At 41.2% G+C, this 20,015-nt stretch overlaps 1 protein-coding gene across 14 annotated transcripts in view; it reads left to right on the top strand.

Annotated features, from left to right (window-relative positions):
* tacc2 (transforming, acidic coiled-coil containing protein 2) overlaps positions 1–20,015 on the top strand; it is an 80,501-nt gene that overhangs the window by 7,884 nt on the left and 52,602 nt on the right. For 13 of the 14 annotated variants that reach the window (XM_084736410.1, XM_084736398.1, XM_084736404.1 and 10 more), the window contains 3 exons: positions 6,495–6,745; positions 8,389–8,496; positions 12,019–18,015. In XM_084736410.1, the coding sequence (XP_084592536.1) occupies positions 6,495–6,745; positions 8,389–8,496; positions 12,019–18,015 (6,356 nt within the window). Of the gene's footprint in view, positions 1–649; positions 1,002–6,494; positions 6,746–8,388; positions 8,497–12,018; positions 18,016–20,015 lie in introns of those variants that run through there. The other variant, XM_084736409.1, reaches the window with a different exon arrangement.

Raw genomic sequence — 20,015 nt, 5'->3', positions numbered from 1 at the left:
ATAAAAAACACAGTAAAAGTGCCCTCTTGGATGCCCTTATGGTAAATAAAACATGCTAACATGCTAGAGTGGCCAAGTGTCGAAGATAACATGATAAGGCGCCTTGTAGGGACCCTTTCCAGTGGACAGAACATGCTAAAGTGCCCTCTAAGCTGTCTGCCAGTGGAGGAAACGTATTTAATGCATCAGGATTTTTGGCACACCGGTGCACCACTGCATACAGCTGGTGCCCTTTTGGTTTTTCTGCCCCTGTCCCCCAGACAGCCTGAGTCCGTCACTGATGTCAAACCTTAGCAGCACTGAGAAGTCAAAGTTGGATGATGGATCTTTTATAATGCAGGAGGATGTTGTGTGTGTCTCCGTGTACGTGCCCATGCGTGGCTGTAACTAAAGCTTCTTGGAGTGTAACCTGATCCACTCTCAGGGGGTCACTGCAGGCCCGACCCTTGGCCTAATTCCCAGCATTCACCTGCAGAGGCACTGTCAGTCAGTGCAACCAGCCAGAATACAGGGAGGGGAGGAGGAGGAGGAGGAGGAGGAGGCAGGAGCAGAGGTGGATAGGAGAGGACGAAAGAAAGAAAAGAGGGAAGGGAAACAGAGCAGGAGGAGGAGAATATGGAAAGAGAGCTGAGTGGAAAGAGTGTACAGTATAGGGGGGAGGAGTATCCTCAGCACTTCCTTGTGGCCAGTCCAGCAAGCCTTGTGTTTGTCAGTGCGTGGTAGTGTAGTGTTTCTAGACTCCACACAGCTTCATGGAAATTTAACAGGGGAGCGGCGGCAGCAGAAGACAGGACAGGGAGACTGTGGAGAGGAGGAGGAGGAGGAGGAGGAGCAGGAGGAAGTTAGCTGAGTCAGTGCAAGAGAGGAGGAGAAGGGACGTCAGCAGCATGTGTTGCAGCATGTTTGTGTCGTCCTCTGCCCCCTTCAAAACACAGAGCCCTGCAGAGGCTGCAAGGTAGCAGAGGAGCTGCACTGCACTGTAGAGTCACCTTCAGCTCAGGGTAAGTGCAGCACAGAGATGGTGATGGATTAAACTTGTAATGACAGGAGAGAAGTGTATTGTTTTCAGCACAGAAAGAGTGTTGAGCGTGTTTTATGTTTCTGTTCCTGCTGTTTACAACAGTCATGTGTAAAGCATTAAAGTTGTGTTAGCACATGGGCGCTGACACGTTGAATTAACAGTGAGAATGACTTACTGGCTGCTGGACAAGTTGTAGTTTCCAGGCAACCTCAGCTTGCTCTCTGTTTTGTTCCTGCTGGTTAATTAATAACAGACTTCCAGTGTGGGGCTCAAACTGACTGACATGAGGGCTGTGCTTTTCCATCTCGCTGAGCTGCCAGCATCCTCACACAAAGGCCAATAACATGGTGAATGTATGTGAATGAGTTGGCTGTGAACTTGGACAGGCGACGCCATCTGGCACTGTTCCTGGTTATTCTGTTATTAGCTTTTCCAGAGATGAGTACAAATACATCAAAAAGGATCTCCCTGTAAATTACAAATACTTGCTTGTTGAATTAACGGTATGGAGGAATGTCTTTGATTAAAATACAAGCAATTTGGAAATACAAAAATACATCAAATAAACTGCTGTTATCACATTTGGCACTTACAAGCCTCAATATTGGTCTGACCTTAAAGCTATAAGGAACGCTCATATTTTGTTGATTTTTCCATCGTAATAACCTCAAAATATAACATTAACATATAACAAAATTATCTAAATAAAAATTCACAAAGAACAACTATATAGAAATAGACAATCTTCTTGCGAATGGTCTCATTTGTTTATGTATGTAATATAGAGGCATCGGTAATAAATTTAGACAGTTTCATAACCGGTTAAAAATTCCTTGTAGTGGCTTTAATTAAAATATAAGTGACTTGAAAGCACAAAAACACTTTCTACAAACCAATATTATCACCTTTGAGGGTTTTAGTATTCTCCATATGGATCTGACCTTAAAGTTACCTCAAGGAACTTTCTTACTGTGTTGATTTTGGAGCCCCCTCTGGACAAAAGTGGTAGTGTTTAGTGTGTGTATAGTGTGAAATAAAAATGTCCTCCATCTTTACCTAGAAAAATGTAAACACAGGCTTATTTCTCCTGATTTTTAAAGTAGAAATATATAAAAAGTTTACTTTAAACATTAAAAAAATGAACTAAAATTATCAACAGAGTGTGGAGAAATAATAGGTTTGACGTTATGTCAAAGACGTCTATGTATTCACCATTTTTCTCTGACGTTCAGGGTGGGAAGCTCAAATGTCGCACTGCTGTGTTCCAGGTTGTATTTCGTATAAACTTACAAAATCTGACAAAGCAATATAATTTCACTGCTTCCTGATTCATCAGCAACTGATATGGATAGTATTCACTCATAAATTTGCATTTGGCCAAAGACAGTGATTAGGCTAATTGTTGTACAGTGTTTATATCTGGGGATAAATGTGTCTAATCTGAGAATAAAATGACATATTAAATAATGTATTTTAACAAATTACATGTTCTTTTTTTTCAGCCCTGCAAAATTCAAATTACAAAATACTTATAAACTATGTAAAAACTTATTTTAAATACATTTAAATTTAATTTAAATGCTGTCCATCTCTGAACTTTTGAGAGGTGATATTAGTGGAGTGGTTTGTGTTTCCACTGTGACATTAAGGTGAAATAGTTCAGGCAGGAAACAGGAAACCAACGACACGTCAACATACAGCCTTCTCATGACAAAAGTGAGTTCATCTCTGCATGTATGAAAGTTAAGTTGCGAAAGGTCTTTTTTTATTGTGTTATATAACATTAAAATAGAGACTAACAGCAGCAGCAGGGACATCACAGGCTTTCAAAGTGACACTCTTATCTGCAGAATCACTTTTTTCATTCAGTTTCTTTCATTCTGTTGTTCTTTAATGTTTTATGTTCTCTTTTTTTTCTGCAACCAAAAGTGTGGACAGGTTCCTTTTGAAAAAGAGGAGAAGACTAAATTTGTACATTTAAAAATAACCAAATCCGACTTGAGCTTTGCAGACACAGATGTCAGGCCTCAGAATTGGCCAACAGTCTTGACAGTTTTACAGTCAAGATTAAAGGACCAGTGTTTAGGATTTAGTGCCATCTAGCTGTGAGCACGCAGACTGCAAACACCTCGTCTCACTCTCCACATGAAAGGCCATATCTAAGATAAGATAAGATATTCCTCTATAAGTTGCACAACAGGGGAATTTTCAGTGTTGCGGCAGCAAAGTGGACGGCAAAAATATAAAGGAGCATCAATAAAAATACAAAAATCAAATATAAAATGATTGATATAAATAATAAAAATAAATATAAATTATATAAATATAATTTTAAGGTGACAAAAATGCAACAATTCTTATTTTCAGGTGATTATACACTAATGAAAACATACTTTTGAATGATATATTCAGTTTCTAGCACATTCTGCCAATATATCCCTGTGAATCTTAAACACTGGACCTGTAAAACTTATTTTATTCTGGCGTTCGTGTGAGCAACAATCATGTCTGCGAGAGAGCAAAGAGATCGTCCATCTGTGCTTGATGTGTCACACAATGGAGGCTCTTTGTTGTGGTGACACAGGTGAGGTCAGTGACTCAGAGCCTCCTCCTCACTACACACACACAGCTGAACTTTTTCATTTGTTTCCAGTATCCACCTCCAGTGGTTTAATTCATTCAATATAATGGAAGTTTGGCTGGGAAACGGTCTGCTGGATTAATGTAATAATAACTTAAATGACTGTCATTGTCGCTATAAATCCTGCATCTGAATACACTGTAGATAAACACGTATGCATGCATTTGCTTTACATAATCCACCACTCATGTCAGTATTTATCTCTTTTGCATTATTTGTAATGCTTACAACTTACAAAACACTTGACCTGTATGCAGAGATTTTATTTATTCTGCTGGTGACCGGTGCTTTTCATATATATATATACTTATATATCTATAAATAGCTATGTATACACTACAGCAGCAAAGATTCATCGACTATTAAATTAATCGTCAGTTGTCTTTTTTAAGGAGAAACTGTCTGATTTCAGCTTCTCACATGAGAATATCTTCTGCTTTCTTCACTCTATTGTGACAGTAAACTGAATATTTTTGGGTTGTGGACAAAACAAAACATTTGAGGACATAATTTGGGGGTTAGGGAAACACTGATCCAACATTTTGCACCATTTTCTGACATTTTATGGACCAAACAACTAATCAATTAATTGAGAAAATGACTGACAGATTAACTGACAATGAAATCATTAGTTGCTGCTCTTTTATACACATATTCTTTTACATCCTTGTATACATATGCAACATTTATTTGTTTAGCTTAGCTGTCCTTGTACTTTGCTGTTATGTCTATTCTACATCTGTAAGCTCTTTGAGAGCAAAGTAAACCAGAGTGAAATTCCCTGTATGTGTACATGAACTTGGCCAATAAAACTTATTCTGATTATGATTATAATGAAAGATAATAAAAAAAACACTAATGCATGTGCATATCAGGTAAAAATTAAACATGCATATACTCCAAAATGTTTTAAAGAATGGATTTAATCATCATTTCAGCTTCTCATGATAGTCACCTCTGCTTGTGTGCAGCCATGCTGTCTACTACTGCTTCATAAATAATGAATGACTGGATTCAATTCTGAATCTCAGCAGTGAAGAGCATAAACCACAGCCATGTTGTATCCTTCTGCAATCACACTGCTAAATCAACTCATCGTGATTCACTAAAAACAGGATCTCTCTGTAAGAAACGGCTCGTGCAAACATATATCAGACATACTGAATGTTAGAAGGCTGTCTTATACATCTGCACATGTTCAAATATGTCTGCGTATGTGCACATTTGTTTCCCTGCACCTGCACACCTCTGTTTATATATGAGTGGGTGAAATAAGGGAAACTTTCCCCCCTACGGGAGAAATTCCGTCACAGAGTGGGCGCACAGTTTGGCTGTTGCGTGTGTTGTGTGAGGGCAGTGTTGCTGCAACATGATGCCACAGCCAAGCGTTGTGGTGTGTGGCTGTGGTTGGAGTCTGTCCATCTGTCAAACAGCGAGACAGACAGAAAGGAAACACAGTCAAGGCCAAGAGCTCCCTGTATTGTCTTGCAGCTGGATTAAGTCACATTTTACATGCAAATCTTTTCCGGTTGTTTCAGAGAGTGATTGGCCAGGATCAAGGGATGTCTTAATTATTTACTCAAGATAAAGGAAAGCATTAGAGGCTAAAAATATCATCCAAGTTATCTGTTCTAGACAATGATTAAACCATATCTCTGGTTATGCTTGTCACAGTCCAGTCAGACTGGTTTGTCTCTAATGATTATTCACACAGCAGACTTCCCTGTGAGGCATTTCTAAGGTGGAATTTTTTTAGGTATCTGTATTTTTCTGGCAATTTTTTACTTTTACTCCCTACATTTTAATACAAATACCTGCGCTTTATTATATTTTATCTTACTACATTTTCAAAAAGGCTTGTTACTTTATTTACTTTACTTGTTACTTTACTTGTTACTTTATTATTGCACACCACCTTCACAACATTAAAACTGATTTCAACCTAAATGATTGGGACAATAATAAATAGACAGTTCTCTGGTCTATCTATCAGTGCATATCACGCAAAAAGAGCATAAACAAGACTTAACAAGACAAAAAAAGACATAACAAGAAAAAATGGCTGGAAAAAAGGCCTAACAAAACACAAAAGACAGAAAGTCAAAAACAATATAAAAGATGTAACAAGTTAAAAAAAGACATAACAAGAGAAAGAAGACATATCAAGACGAGAACAACAAAAAAGGCATAACACGACGAAAACAACATAAAAATTGTAACAACATGTAACAAGACAAAAAATACATAAGGAGAAAAAGAGGAAGTAAAAGACTTAACAAGACAAAAGGGATGTATAAGACATAACTAGACAAGAATGACACAACAAGAATATGAAGATGTAACATTACAAAAAAGACATAAAAACACAACAAGACAAAAAGGACGTAAAAGACGTAACAGGACAAGAATGGTGTAGCAAGATGAAAATTGCAGAGGGACACTTGACTGTGGAAAAAAGATGTTCACTTGGCTTTGCACACACAGTCAGTAGAAATGTCCTTCAGAGAGCGACTTTTTACTGTATTTTTTCACTTCCACTTGAATAAAGAACAAATATTTGTAGTTCTACTCGAGTAAAGACTTGTGTACTTTTGCCACCTCTGGTTACAGTATAATAAAAGCTAGTGAAGAGACCAGTTTGAATGGGGGAGAATACTTGAGTCAATGTGACCTATGCATTACTACACAAACACTTAACAGATTAACACATGGGCGGAGTTATTTGTTCATGATGTTTGCCAATAACGTGCTTAAACTTGTTTTACTACACACTCTGTCATGTATGGTGCAGCAACATGGAGCTCACTGTGTTTACGTTTGACTGTCCCTCAGGCTGAAGTTCACGCCGAGAGTTTGACCCAAAGGGATGACCGAGCGCTGCTGACTGAAACCTCCACCAGCCAGCCGAGTCTGCTGTCTCAACCGGTCCTCCCAGACGTCCCAGTCATCACCGGAGTGGAGGAGAGCAGAGGCACAGATATAAGCCAGGAGGACAAGGAGGAGGAGGAGCTCGAGTTTCCTCACGACCTGCTGCCCAGTCTGGACTTCAGCAGTGAGCTCAACATCTGGGAGTCCTCGCTGGGGTAAGATGAGAGGGGCTTTACACACACACACACACACACACACACACACACACACACACACACACACACACACACACACACACACAACTACAGTTTGCAGGAAAATATTTTTGCACACTCACACAATAACTTGGCCCCACCAAGTACCAAATACACACTGTGTTGCATAACTGGTTTTAAAGGCCTTGAAAAACACTTTTCTCAATCAGCTTCTTATTATGATCAGTGGAGTCCTGCAGGAACCCAAAGATTTCTGCATATTTCACTTGAGAGGTCTCTATATTTCAGTTTTTGACTGGTTTAAAGGGACACCTCACCCCAAAATGGAAGATACATATTTTTCCTCTCACCTGTCGTGCTATTTAGTCATCTAGAAAATTTTGGTGTGAGTTGAAGAGTTTTGGGGATATCGGCCGTAGAGATGTTTAAATAAATAATAATAGGGATGATCTTTTCACCATAACTTGAAGTTTTATTGTTCTATTTAGTCTGACTCTAAGTGGGGGCTTTGAGATGCAGTGTGTCAGAAATCTAGCCAATCAGAGAGGCCCATCCCCCAATAAGTCTGCAGTTTTTTTTTATTACTCCAAATATTATTTCAGATGTTTCCAATAATGTTCAAGCGCAGAGAAATCTGTGATTTATTCAAGGTAAAAGTGTTTCCTGCTAGCTAGTTGCTAGTTGCCAACATAACTATAAACATAACATGAATAAAACTTGAATCCATCCAGTCCATGATCATGTTTTCTGCCTGAGTTATGTCAGATAGATTTTTATCAGATATATTATTTTTTTTTAAAGTGAAGATAACAATTCCCATGATCCCATGCTGCTTTATAATGTCATCAAACAACAAGTTATTATCTTTTAATTAACTAAACAATGACTTATCTTCAAGTGCATTAGAGGCAAAAAGCAAGTTTTCATCAGATGTTTTCTTCAAAATATAATAAAAGGAGGATATCAGGAGAGTTTAAACTTTTAGGCAATGCATGCTGGGAAATGTGTTAATATGCTGATCATGTTTCTTTAGAAACTTAATAAGTTGATTGAACTCTGTACAATACATTCAATACACATTACATTTATTCAGTACATCAACTTGTCTTTGCAATTCAAAAGACTTTAACTTTGAAGAACTCGTATTTAAGAATTCTTAAGTGTTATGACATTAAATAGAAATTTTAAGTTTAATTAATTTGAATAAATAAAACGTTTATTTACTTTAGTTTCATGAGAAAAGATTAATTAATTTCACTCAATTCCTGTGTATCTTTTTTCACAGTGCAAAGATCCCAAAGTTTTACTTTTGATCAAACGTTTCCACTCATAGTATTTCTTACAAAGAACAATCTATCATGTTTAATGATTATATTATCAAGGTTATTTCTCAAGGTGAAACATATTAGATACACTAGTCCTCACTAGAAGATGCAGGTTCATCATTAAAGTATCATTATTATCGAATTACTGTATAATAATGTATGGGATGTTCCATTTTGCTTGATTTATGGCTGTAGGGGAACACATTTGTACAAATTTATACTCAAGGTGAAAGATAATCTGATATTGATTTGTTGCATGTGTGAATGTGTGTGTTCGTGTCTGTGTGTGTGTGTGTGTGTGTGTGTGTGTGTAAGCAGAGCCCACAGTGGCTCAGGTGAGAGAAAATGTGAGCAGGTGAACCCCCTGCTGGCGGGCCTGCAGCATCACATGGAAGTCAGTGGACCAGTGGTGGTTCTAGATACAAGGTACCACGTTCCGCAGACTCAGCATGATGGTGTCTGCTGTGGGAGAAGAGTGAAGCGTGAGGATGAGGAGTATAAAAAAAACAGGGAGCATGGAGTGGAATAAAAAGATGACAGGATGACTGAGTGTCTCTGACTTACACTCGAGTGTGATGGATATCGCTGTCGGGGTGTTGTCTGTGTAAGCAGACTTGGCTTGAGGTGTGGTTCTTTGTTTTGTTTTTTCATGCTTGGGTGAATTATCTGCAGACTGACATCATGCTCCGCCCCAAATGTTGCCTGGCATTCTGCATCTGTCAGAGGTTAATTGCACTAATTTGTGTTCTGACAACCTGACTCATTGTTGTAGTATAATTATTATTGCTTTGTGTGAATGTGTGAATGTGTGAAACTATGAACTTAAAATAAAGGTAACACAGGAAGTTACTGTGGGTCCTTCAGTAAAAACTGAGTATCTACTTGTTAGACGGTTACTTTATAAATATATTCCGATACAGTTTCTGATTACTTGTTAAAAAAAATATAATCAGCATTCTAATACAAGTATCACAATAACTAATATAGATAAGTAACTTGATTACTTTCCTTTACTTTTGGATTACCTCAGTACCAAATATGGTGAAATTATTTAGCCTAATATGTCTTTTGTTATGTGTGCATGCTATGTTATGGAGAAATTAAATGTACTTTGTTAAGTATGCAATTCACAGTACACTGCAATAAGTACTGTTATTACTACTACTACTAAGTAGTAGTATTGAGAAGTTAGCTCCTGATAATTTGATTTCTGTGTAGCTAACGTTAGTGGTTGGTCTGTGCAGCTAATGTAGCGCTTGATTTGTGTGGCCAACATTAGGGGTTAGTCTGTGTAGCTAACGTTAGTGGTTTTTCTTTGTAGATAACATTAGCAGTTAACTTTTGTGGCTAATGTTAGCGGTGGGTCTGTGTAGCTAAAATTATTGGGTTTTACCTTAGTGTTTTGATCTTTGAAGCTAATGTCAGTGGTTGGTCTTTGTATATAATGTCAGCAGTTGGTCTGACCTTTAAAAGTGAGATATTGAATTCCTTAATTGATAGTATTTTTATAACATTCTGACTCTTTTCTGATTTAAAGACAAAACAATGTCAAAGTTTCCAGTCATTTTTCACTAAAGACCATGATAATGAACTGACTGTAAGATTAGCTGGTTTCCCCTAAATTACTAAATGTAAACTGATTACAACCGGACTGATACTAACTGTAATCTGATTATGTCTTTTGTTTCTGTAACTGTAATGTAAGCCTGCATATATACAACCTTGAAATGCGTCACTGCGACTCTGGCAGATACAGCAGGCCGGAGCTTGTTGCATAGCAGGACTTGCCAGCTGCAGACAGTTTATTCAGCAACCCAACCTGTAAGAAGGGAGTGCCAAGTGAATCTGATGCAGGCTTGTGTGGCAGGTTGGTGAGGTGTTTAAGTTATATGTTGCCAGGGAAGATTTCGTGTTTACAAGCGACAGAACCTGTAAGGAGCCATCATGTGAGAGTTTAGTAACAAATCATTGTGATGCTTCATTCACTTCATTTACATCTGGACATGAATAATTACCAATGACACCCAATCCCTCCAATTAAACACAAGCAAGACACAAACTGTCTGCACATGTTCAGTAGGAGTGTTTCTCGTTGCAAAGGAGCAGGATCATTTCACCTCGGCAGTAACTTTCAACTAAAAGCTGATTTTGAGGTATGGAAGTTACTTTTTGGGTGTATTTTCTTTAAGCTATCTAAGTTCAGGTGACTGCAAATTTAAATTCACACTAATTAGTGTGCATATCTATGTTTCTTATGAATCTATGAGTTATGAAAGAAAATGCGAAAAATGTTACAATTGTCCCCAGTCTCCCCTATTAGAACATAGTCTCAGCACTCGGAAACGTGATATGAAAAATAAGTATTATATTTTAATAATCTGCGGTCCATTCAAACAATTTCACCGTCAAGAGCCTGCATTAATTCATTTACTAACACCCCTGACACGCGTCTGTCAGGTTGGTATGACAACCTGAGGAAAGATACTGTTGCCTGGCAACTAGTGGCTCATCTCAGGTGTCGTGCTGTTAGCTAAAGTTAGCTATTTTTATCGACAACTTGTCACTGTAAGCTAATGTGGAAGTGAGTTTAAAAAATGGATCAGCTCTTACTTTTCTGGACCTCGGGGGATTATTACAGACAGGTGACTTCTGTCCTCGATGAATTTAATGTTTAATGCCAAAATACCAATCACAAATCCTATGACAAGTTCAGGAGTTTTCCTGTGCGGCCCTCAATCATTTGCTAGCTCCCTAAACTGGCATCAAAACTCTGAAAAACCCCGTATTAACAGGACAGGGGCTGATTTCAAGATACCAACTGACGACGATGATCCGTACACTTAGTGTGGATTAAAAGATAGATAGTCCCACAGAGCTTTCCTGTACTTCCAGCTAATGGTTTAGCAGTGACTCAGCACTTACAACTGACTGGCACAAAGCTAACCTGATGGTTAAAGGCATTTTTTTCAAGCACTAACTTCATGATTCTAGCTTTGCACTTTAGGGAGTGTTATTTAAGACAACGCCATCTGTTTTATGAGGCAATAGTGTTTGTTTTGAGCATGTGCTAGGCTGAATATCTGGTGACACAATTTATTACCAACGCCTTTATCTTAAGGGAATTATAATGAGGCTGTAATTATTTATGCAACAAGATTAATGTGGCATTTACAGTTAGAGTTTAATAATTGCTACCCTGTACATAGAAATACTATTTTAGAATTAAGAGTAATGATTATACTTGTCAGGATTATAAAATAGACAGTATACGTTTTTCACAGAAGGTACTTTGACATTAAAGGGATAGTTCATTCAAAAATGAAAATTCAGTCATTATCTAGTCGAGTTTAGTTTTTTTCGTCCACAAAACACTGCTGGAGTTTCACAGGAAAACAGTGTTGCAGAATCCCAAACAATGGGCTTACTGAAAAGTCTCTGCTACACTAAATGGAACAGGACCTTAATTAGAATCATTGGTAACACCTGTGTTTGACCCGCTATCTCATATCAATATGGCTGCCGTGAAAATATAATCACAGTACACAACAGTCTGGAACAGACTTTTTCACAGTAGTTAATATATAAGGGATGTCATACAGTGTGCGGGTCATTATTGTGACATAAACACTATTTCACAATAATGACAGTCACATAAAAACAGGAAAATCGTGTTTGAATGCTTGTTGCTGGGGTGCTTCTGTAAACCTTGTTTTTGGTGTATATGAACAGACCTGCATGTTCTTTAACAACCGTATGCTTACAAGCAGCTGGTATTATTTCTTGTAGGGGAATGAATATTTCAGAATAGGCATCTTGCGCACAGTTGTGTGTTGCGTGTGCATATTGTAGAGTGCAGTGTGTGAGCATGGGCTCTGTGGCATCGTGGAATGACCAGCTGTCTGCCTGCCAGTCCAGACTCTTAACTCTGTCACCCTACCGTCATCTTAGGCCGCATGACAGCGACCCAGCTCTCACAGATGCCGAGCCTTCACCTTGGCCTTCTGCCACACCTAACCCGGACGTCCGATCCCTGACCCCTCCCCCGTCCGTGCTCCTAGACCGGGAACTCCAAGAGGCCTTCCAGGAATGTGAGGAGCAAATGGCCTCACTGGGCATACTTGATTCCACCGAGCCCCCCAGCACCACCACGCCTGGGGCGGTTAAAGATGCAGGGAAGAAAACTGGAGAAGTGATGGTTAATAAGTCCAATGAGTCATCGTCACTGCCTCCAATCGTAGTCCAGCCAGGACATAGCAACGGGGGCCATGGAAACAAGAGTACACATGGAAACAGTGAGGCAGCAAACAGTCAGAAGGATACAGTTGTGTTTAGTTTCAGGAATTACATACTGGGCACTGGGAATTGTGAGCTGGAGAGTGAAATTAAAGCGATGCAAAGCCTGGATAAATGTCCAGAGATAAAGCCAGAAAAAGAAACAGAAATACAGAAGCAGAAGGAGACGCCCCCGCATACACAATTAGAAACAACAACAGATTCATTTAAAGAAACCCACAAAGACACTGTGTTCACTGAACAGAGAGACGATCAAAGAGAGGAACATGTTGATTCTAATGCAGCCACTGAGGAAAAAGGCAATCCAGATTGTAATACAGTGATTAGGGAGGAAGGCACAGAGGCAATAACAGAGAACGTAGACATAAAGAAAGAAGATTATAGTGATGAGTCCAGCATTCACGTTTCTGTAGCTGAAACACCAGAGTGCAGTAATCTTCATTTAGAGGATAAAGAGGCATTACCAGAGATGCAGTCAGAGAAAGAGACAGGAGCAAACAATCACACTCAGGGGGATCAGGAGTCAACAACAGACAGCTGGATGAAGCCAGAGGCTGAGCAGGACAAAAAGGCCAAGAAGAAAGAAAAAAAGAGACAAAGGAAAAAGAAAAAGATGGAAAACACAGAGCCTGAACAGAAAGCAGAGACAGCAGTGCAACCTGAAAATGATTTACAGCTCCTAAATGCAGGAAATCACACAGATTCAAAGGCAAATGTGGATGTAGAATCAGTGTCACAGACTGTGATTTGTGGAGAACAGCCTGATAATGGGTCTGACTACGAGCAACAGCTGAGTCCCGGGGGAAAGCCCAGCTCCATACCCCCACTATCGTTCTCTCGTTGCAGGCAGGATCATCTTACTGACTCGGCTTGTTCACCTGCGTCCAGCGAGGCTGTTTCACAGAGGCCTCATCAGTCAGATAACCACAACCATACAGACACCCCATGTGGCATGAATCACTGCTCAGACGGAGGCCCACATGCAGTGGGGGGTGTGATGAGCAACCAAAGTACACCGGTGACATTTGTCCAAACTACAGTTATCAATCAGAGATCAGATGCACAAGAGGCAGCGATACTCACACAGGAGAATCATAGCCCACTCTCCCACAGCCGAACTTGTGTGGGAGAGAGCAGCGTGGAGAGTGCCCTTGAAGAGGCTTTAGTGGTGGTTGCTGCGTTGCCACTGACAACACCCACGATGCCAGAAGTGATAGAAAGCGAGGGAGAGGGAGAAAGCGTGAGGCGTGATTCAGTGGAGAGAGTAGATATTGTAGCAGAGAGTGAGAAGGCAGTAGGAGAGAAAGATTTGGGAGGAATAGAAAAGTGCCTCAGCTCTGCAGACGGACTCCTGGACAGCCTTCCCCAGCTCTCATTAATCTGTTCACAAGGAAAATGCTCACTTGCATTCTCAGCCAAAGAGGGACAGGCTGCATCTGAGGAAAGCTGCAGCAGCAAAATGCCACACAACTCGGCTGAGACTGAAATGAAAGGACCAGGAGAGACAAGCATTCGCAGTGCAGAAGCAGAGATCTCACCGGCTGAAGAGAGAGAAAGAGAAAAGGAGCCACTCCGTTTAGAAGCATATATCAATACTTCTCCCCTTGGGCTACTTACTGGTCCTGATTGTCAGGATCACAGTGCTGCGGGAGTGGAGGGAGGAAGAGGAAGAGGAGGAGGAGGAGGAGGAGGAGGAGAGGAGGTGGAAAAGAGAGGAGGGCTGGCTAGAGAGCACAGTTCATTCAGCCAGCCAGGAGGCTCTGCTAGTGGGGTGTCATCAGCCGAGACTGAGACGTGTCCGCCCACCGATGTTGCCGAGTCACAGCTGAAGTCACAGAGCCGGAGTGAGCCGATTGCTACCATCACTGAGAGCATCTGCACTGAAAAGGACCGTCTCTCTCACCCCTGCCAGGAGCAGCATGGCGCAGCAATTTCACCTCTCCCCACTCACCCTCAACAGAGCCCCAGCAATACAAACGGAGTGGTAAGGGCTGATATCAAGCTGAATTTGATTTCAGAGGAAGCACTGTCTTCGGGACGCACTTTTGAGGAGTCATCCATCACAGAGACAGAGAGCAACAACAGCCAAGTCTTCCTGTCTTTAATCTCACCTCAGCCTTCACAACAAATCCCAGTCGAGCGACAAGCGAGCAACAATCAACAGGTCCGACCTGCTGAAAGTAGCACAACAGAAGCCAGGACAGCCAAAAGTGCAACTGAGTTCCAAGTCGAAGCCCAGAGCACTACAGGTAGCCCTGCAATGTCTGGAGTGGGTGTATGTGACAGCAGTGGACGCAGCAACAGAGTTCACTTTGCGGACACTGTGAAACAAGACGCCAGCAACTCTGTGGATCTCAGGAACATGGGCTGCGCCTCTTTGCCTCCGCTGACTGTACACGAGAGTTTGCACCATCCTGTTGTTGAGGCCAGCTACACCTTCACCGACTTCCTCAAGAAGCCAGAAATCCCCACAAATGCAGCTCCTATGAAGAATGAACCAGCAGGTGACTTAACAAAGCCACAGAAAGATGTCCAGTTGGATAACGGTGATGGAGGGACTAAAGATACCAAGGAAAACATTAGCGTAGATCAGATAAGTAACAAAAACTTGGAGACAAACACTGTGGATGTAAAGTCAACAGCCGAGGCCTCCTTAAATCAGCTTAATGAGAAGAATCAGACTGCTAATGAAGACCTTTCACAAAAAGCAGGAAGTGCGATCTCTGAGGCCAGTCGTCTAATGGTTGAACAGGTGTCAGAAAAGGTGACAAAGCAATTAAAGGCGGAAACAGAGAAAGGGAAAGAGATAGATAAGTTACATGCAAAGCCTGGCCAGCCTCTGGAGTCACCTTTAACAAGTGATGCTGTGATTCATGAAGAAAAAGAAGGTAACCAACATCCTCTGTCCTCATGTCCTGTGCTTCCAGCTGATGATGTTACCTGCAAGCCTTTAAATGATACTCAGGTCTCTACTGACCTTGACCCTGGTTCAAAACCTGAAACTGTGACCTGCACAGCCTCTCCTCAGACGCAGCCTGGTACCCAGTTAGATCAAACACCGACTTCTGGTCTAGTTACCACAGATCCCACAAAGGCTACTGAGGGGTCGACAGTTCACTCTGCTGACTTGACAAAGGATGAATCAGCTCCACAAGTGACAGCCTCTGACCAGTCGATTCCTGTTATCGAGCAATCTGCCAGTAGTCGTACTGTTGTGCTGCTGCCTCCTGGCCCAATGTTGAGTCACTTGGAGTTCATTAATGACTGTGATATCTCTCTTCCTGAGCAGACAGATAACCTCAGTACTGATGGTGACAGCACTAAAACCTCTGGAGAGGAGGACGGCAAGAAGAGCGAGGAAATGACACAAAAGTCTTTAGATCTAAAGCACGGTGATGCCAGTGTTAAAGCAGATGAGACCTGTTCGAAATTGAAGCCTGAAATTGAACTTGAGAATTGTGTGATTAATAATGTAAATATTCCTTTTTCACAAGAGGAAAATCTCTCTCGTCCAACTCAGCCTCCTGCTGCTGCGAAGGGTGGGTCAGATAATGTATTTGCTCTATCCCACACCGAGCCAGACTATATTGGCATTAAACCTGATTTTTGTGAAGCATCCATTAAGGGTGACCTCGATAATGTCAACTGCCCACTTAGCTCTGACCTGCCTATCAACGAGGCTAGTGTTGAATTGAAACAAGACAGTGCAAAAGAAAAAATGGTAGAACAGACCTCTGTGCTATGTGAAGAGGAAAAGAAGCAAGTTGAAGAGTCAACAATGGGTAATCTAAAGGAAACAGCAGACAGCAGAAAACTGCACACAGGAACACCGCAACAGAGTAATGGGCCTGATAAAGAGGTTGTAGAGGAAATTGGAGCCCTGCAGCCACCACATGAACATAATGTACAAAAGACTGAATCACCAATAACAGATATAATGGAGGAAAGAGAAAGCCAGAGAGAGACATCTTCTTTATCTCCTGAGAGACCTGCAGGTTTGTCTGAGGACACGATAAGTGCTGAGGTAGATTCTGGTAGTGAACCTCAGACTGTTTATGACCAGAGTTTGTGCCAAACTCCGGCAGCAACACTGGAACGCAGCTCTGACAGGGATGCAGCACCAGATTTGAGGGCGGCTCTCGGCCAATCACGGTCCACACCAGATACAAACTGTTTTGCTCAGCAACAGGAGCAACAGCAGCAGCAGCAGGGATCCAGACGTCCCACAGAGGAGTTGTCAGGTGGCTGTCTGGAGGGGGGAGAAAAGACTAACAGTGAGGCTGGGCAGCCCCAAGCAGGGGTAAAACGGGTAGCAGAGGAAGGAGACGGCGGCTCTGTCGGGAATTTGTGTCAGTCAGGAAGCAGGGATGACTTGACAGGTGATGACAGCAGTGGCAATGAACGAGTGATAGGTCTAGAGAAAGGCGAAGGAGAGGGCGAACAGAGTGAGAGGGTTTATGTGCCGTCTCACCTTGCCAGTGATGTAAATCAGAGTGGAAGGGCTGCTGAGAAAAATTTCTTAGCTGACATGGACGTAGAAACGGCTTGCTCTCATGTAGGTGAGACAGGACAGGAGACAGATGAGAATAAAAGCCTCGGGTTAGGGGTAGCTGGGTCAGATTTAATGCTAGAGTTTGTGAGTGATCTGGGTGAAAAGGTTCAGCAAAAAAGCAATCTATCAGCTGCCTGTCAAGAGAGCTCAAAGAACACTGCTGTATCTGTTGAGCCTGCATCACAGGAACATGACACTTCACCTTTCCAAATCTCTGTTTCATCAAAGGTCAGCACAGATAGTTATGACATTCATACAGAAGTTTGCAGAAGTGCAGACCAGGCTGAAGAAATTCATACAAAAGTAGACAGCACTCTGCCAGTTTCTATTGGGCAACCAGAAGCTGTGAAAAAGGATTTCAGTGCTGTGAAAAGCAACAGTAGTGAAACTGAGGAGTGTAAAATTCAGGCTACAGTGTGTGAGCCTCTTGAGCTGCAAAGCGCTAGTATAACCTCAGTTGCACAAAGCAGCCCAGTAGCACTAACAGCCATAAAAGGCCCTGATGTAGAGGAGATCACAAAGGAAGATAAAGCAGCTTTGGGAGAAGAGAAAGCTTGCAGCCAGGGGAAGGAACAAAATGAGATAAAAGCGACTGACAATGGGGCAGTGGCAGAACAGGGGGTCGCAAATCTAACCGGGGGTGCTACAGACAGTGGCCTGGGATCAATTGAAGTTTCAGATCAGTCACAGAGCAGCACAGAGACTACTGTTTGTCACTCTGAAGAGAGCATTTGTCTCTCTAAGGAAACAGAAAATGACAGTGACATAATAGATAAAATAACTCCTGATGGATCGACCCATCCTGCAGCTCCGACCCAGTCAGAGAAGCCACATGACCAGGTGTCAAAGCCCCAACATGATATTGTGGTTAACTCCACTGTTGCTGCCTCACAGATTGAGGGAAGATCAACTGAAAAAGTTCCCACCTGCATCTCTCCTATTGAACAAGTGTCTGTGAATACAGAAGCTGCTGGTGTGTCAGAGAGTCCTGCCCCTCCTGGACTCACTGCCAAAGAACCAGAAACAAACTGGATACAAGCTCTAAAAGAAGCTGCTTCCCAGTCTCAGACTAAACAAGAGAACAGACTGGAGACCTCAAGGTAAACACAAGAGCATGTGAGTGTGCGTGTTTGAAATGATTATATGAGGAGGATGCCTTAAAGGAGGCATATTATGCTAATTTTCAGGTTCACTTCTTCCAATAGAATAGATTTACATGCTTTAATGCTCAAATGATGAGATGAAAATGATTAGCCTGCTGGTTTCACGATAGAATTTCAGATGGTTAGGACTGCTGTAAAGTTTGATTATTGTTAAAACCATGTTTGATTACTGTGCTTTGAAAAACTCATGGTGAAAACTGTCCAGCATTCCCAGACACAATCATAGCTGGTTTGTTTTGCATCATTACCAGGGCTCAAGAATAAGGATTGCCCACTTGCCATGTTGGGATTGGATGTTGGAGTAATTGTTGAAGTAGTTTTTCATGCCAAGCCACTCAATTATGGAGATTTCCTGCTATTAAACTGAAATCTGTGGCTATGGACTGACAAAACAAGAAATTTAAAAACATCATCTTAAACTTTGGACTACTGGGATGGATATTTTTCACTATTTTCTGACATTTTATAGACGTTGCAGCCCTAGATTAAACATGATAATGAATTATAGTTACATATTACATAAAACATTGTGTACAGGGGCAAATAAAAACTCACTTTGGGTAAGTAGAGTTCCGAGCCACTTTCCCAACTGGAAACTTTTTGAACATTTTCATCACATTTAAACAAAACCTTGAAAAATACTGATAACTATGGTAATTCTGGTCACTATAATTGTGGTATGAAAATTTCATACCATTTCATGTCTACTGAAAAGCCCAGTCTTCTCTCATTGGTCAGCTCCGACAACGCCAAACAGGTACTGACTACTGCAAATCCTTAGGTGTGTAGTGGGCGGGACCGTCACGTAGCTAAGTGGTGCTAAACCTTTTGTGACATCATAAGGCGAGGCTGGGGTTATTATTTTTTTTCCCCAAGACTGTTCTGCCACAGTCTGCCCTACTGTGCTGTGATTGGCTACAGCTACTCTACTCTGATTGGGTGTGTGCGTGAGTGTCGCAGTAATAGTCTGAAGTTGTCAATGACGTGCCCATGTATAGGCCTATATGTCTTCATATATATATTCAAGACAGTCCAGAATTTTAAGCAGTTGTCTGGAATCAGGTCTTATTGTCCCGAAAATGAACTGTTAGCCTCTGGTAATAGATAATATGAACAAGCTGGACGAGAGCTGACTGTATGCTGTATCCAGTTACTCATGTCTGTCTTAATGTCTTTTCACTTGTCTATTGCCCTGATTAGGCTATCAGAGATAACAGATTCTTGATGTAATTCGACCTGTTTTAAACCAGATGACGGAGAGTGCAGCTGCACTGGAAGAGGAATATGTGATCAAAAAAAAAATCTAAAAATGTGTTTGTAGCTCCAGTAGCTTAATGACAACCTTATCTGCTAAAAACCTGTCACCTGTGCGTAATGGTTTGTGCATCTTGTTCATATTAGTCTCAGAATCTATAACTGATCTTCATAATGTTAGTAACAAATTATTAGAATTAATGTCTGTTTTGCTCAAAATTATTCTACATTTTAACTTTTCCTAGCTCTCATCTGGTCACCTTACTGAGGACACATATTTTTGCTGAAAAACCATGAAAAATATGTTCATGTTGGAGGAGCACACATCAAGATGATAAAAACATGTTGAGGGCAGTAAATGCCTTGTGTGTGCGCGTGTTTGAAAGGTCAGTGGAGGTCATCATGGGCTCCCCCTTTAATGTGTTACACTAGCATGTTAGCATGCTGTCACATACCATCTGCTCAAGTACGTCACAGAGAGAAAGAGAAAGGGAAATGTGTGGTTTGTTGTGAGGTTGTGTCACCAGCGACAACAGTCAGAACCACGACTAAAGAATTATGATTCATTTATGTTAATATTTCAGGGGGTTGTAAATCTGCGTTGTTTAATATTCACCGATTTCAGCAGTTGTTTTCCTCTTAGCATTCCAGTAACACCATGTTCAGGACTTCTTTGGAGTGAT

The sequence above is a fragment of the Lutjanus erythropterus genome, chromosome 14 (assembly GCF_056507025.1).
Source record: "Lutjanus erythropterus isolate fLutEry1 chromosome 14, fLutEry1.hap2, whole genome shotgun sequence".
NCBI lineage: Eukaryota > Metazoa > Chordata > Actinopteri > Lutjaniformes > Lutjanidae > Lutjanus > Lutjanus erythropterus.
This window is presented reverse-complemented; position numbering and strand designations above follow the sequence as displayed.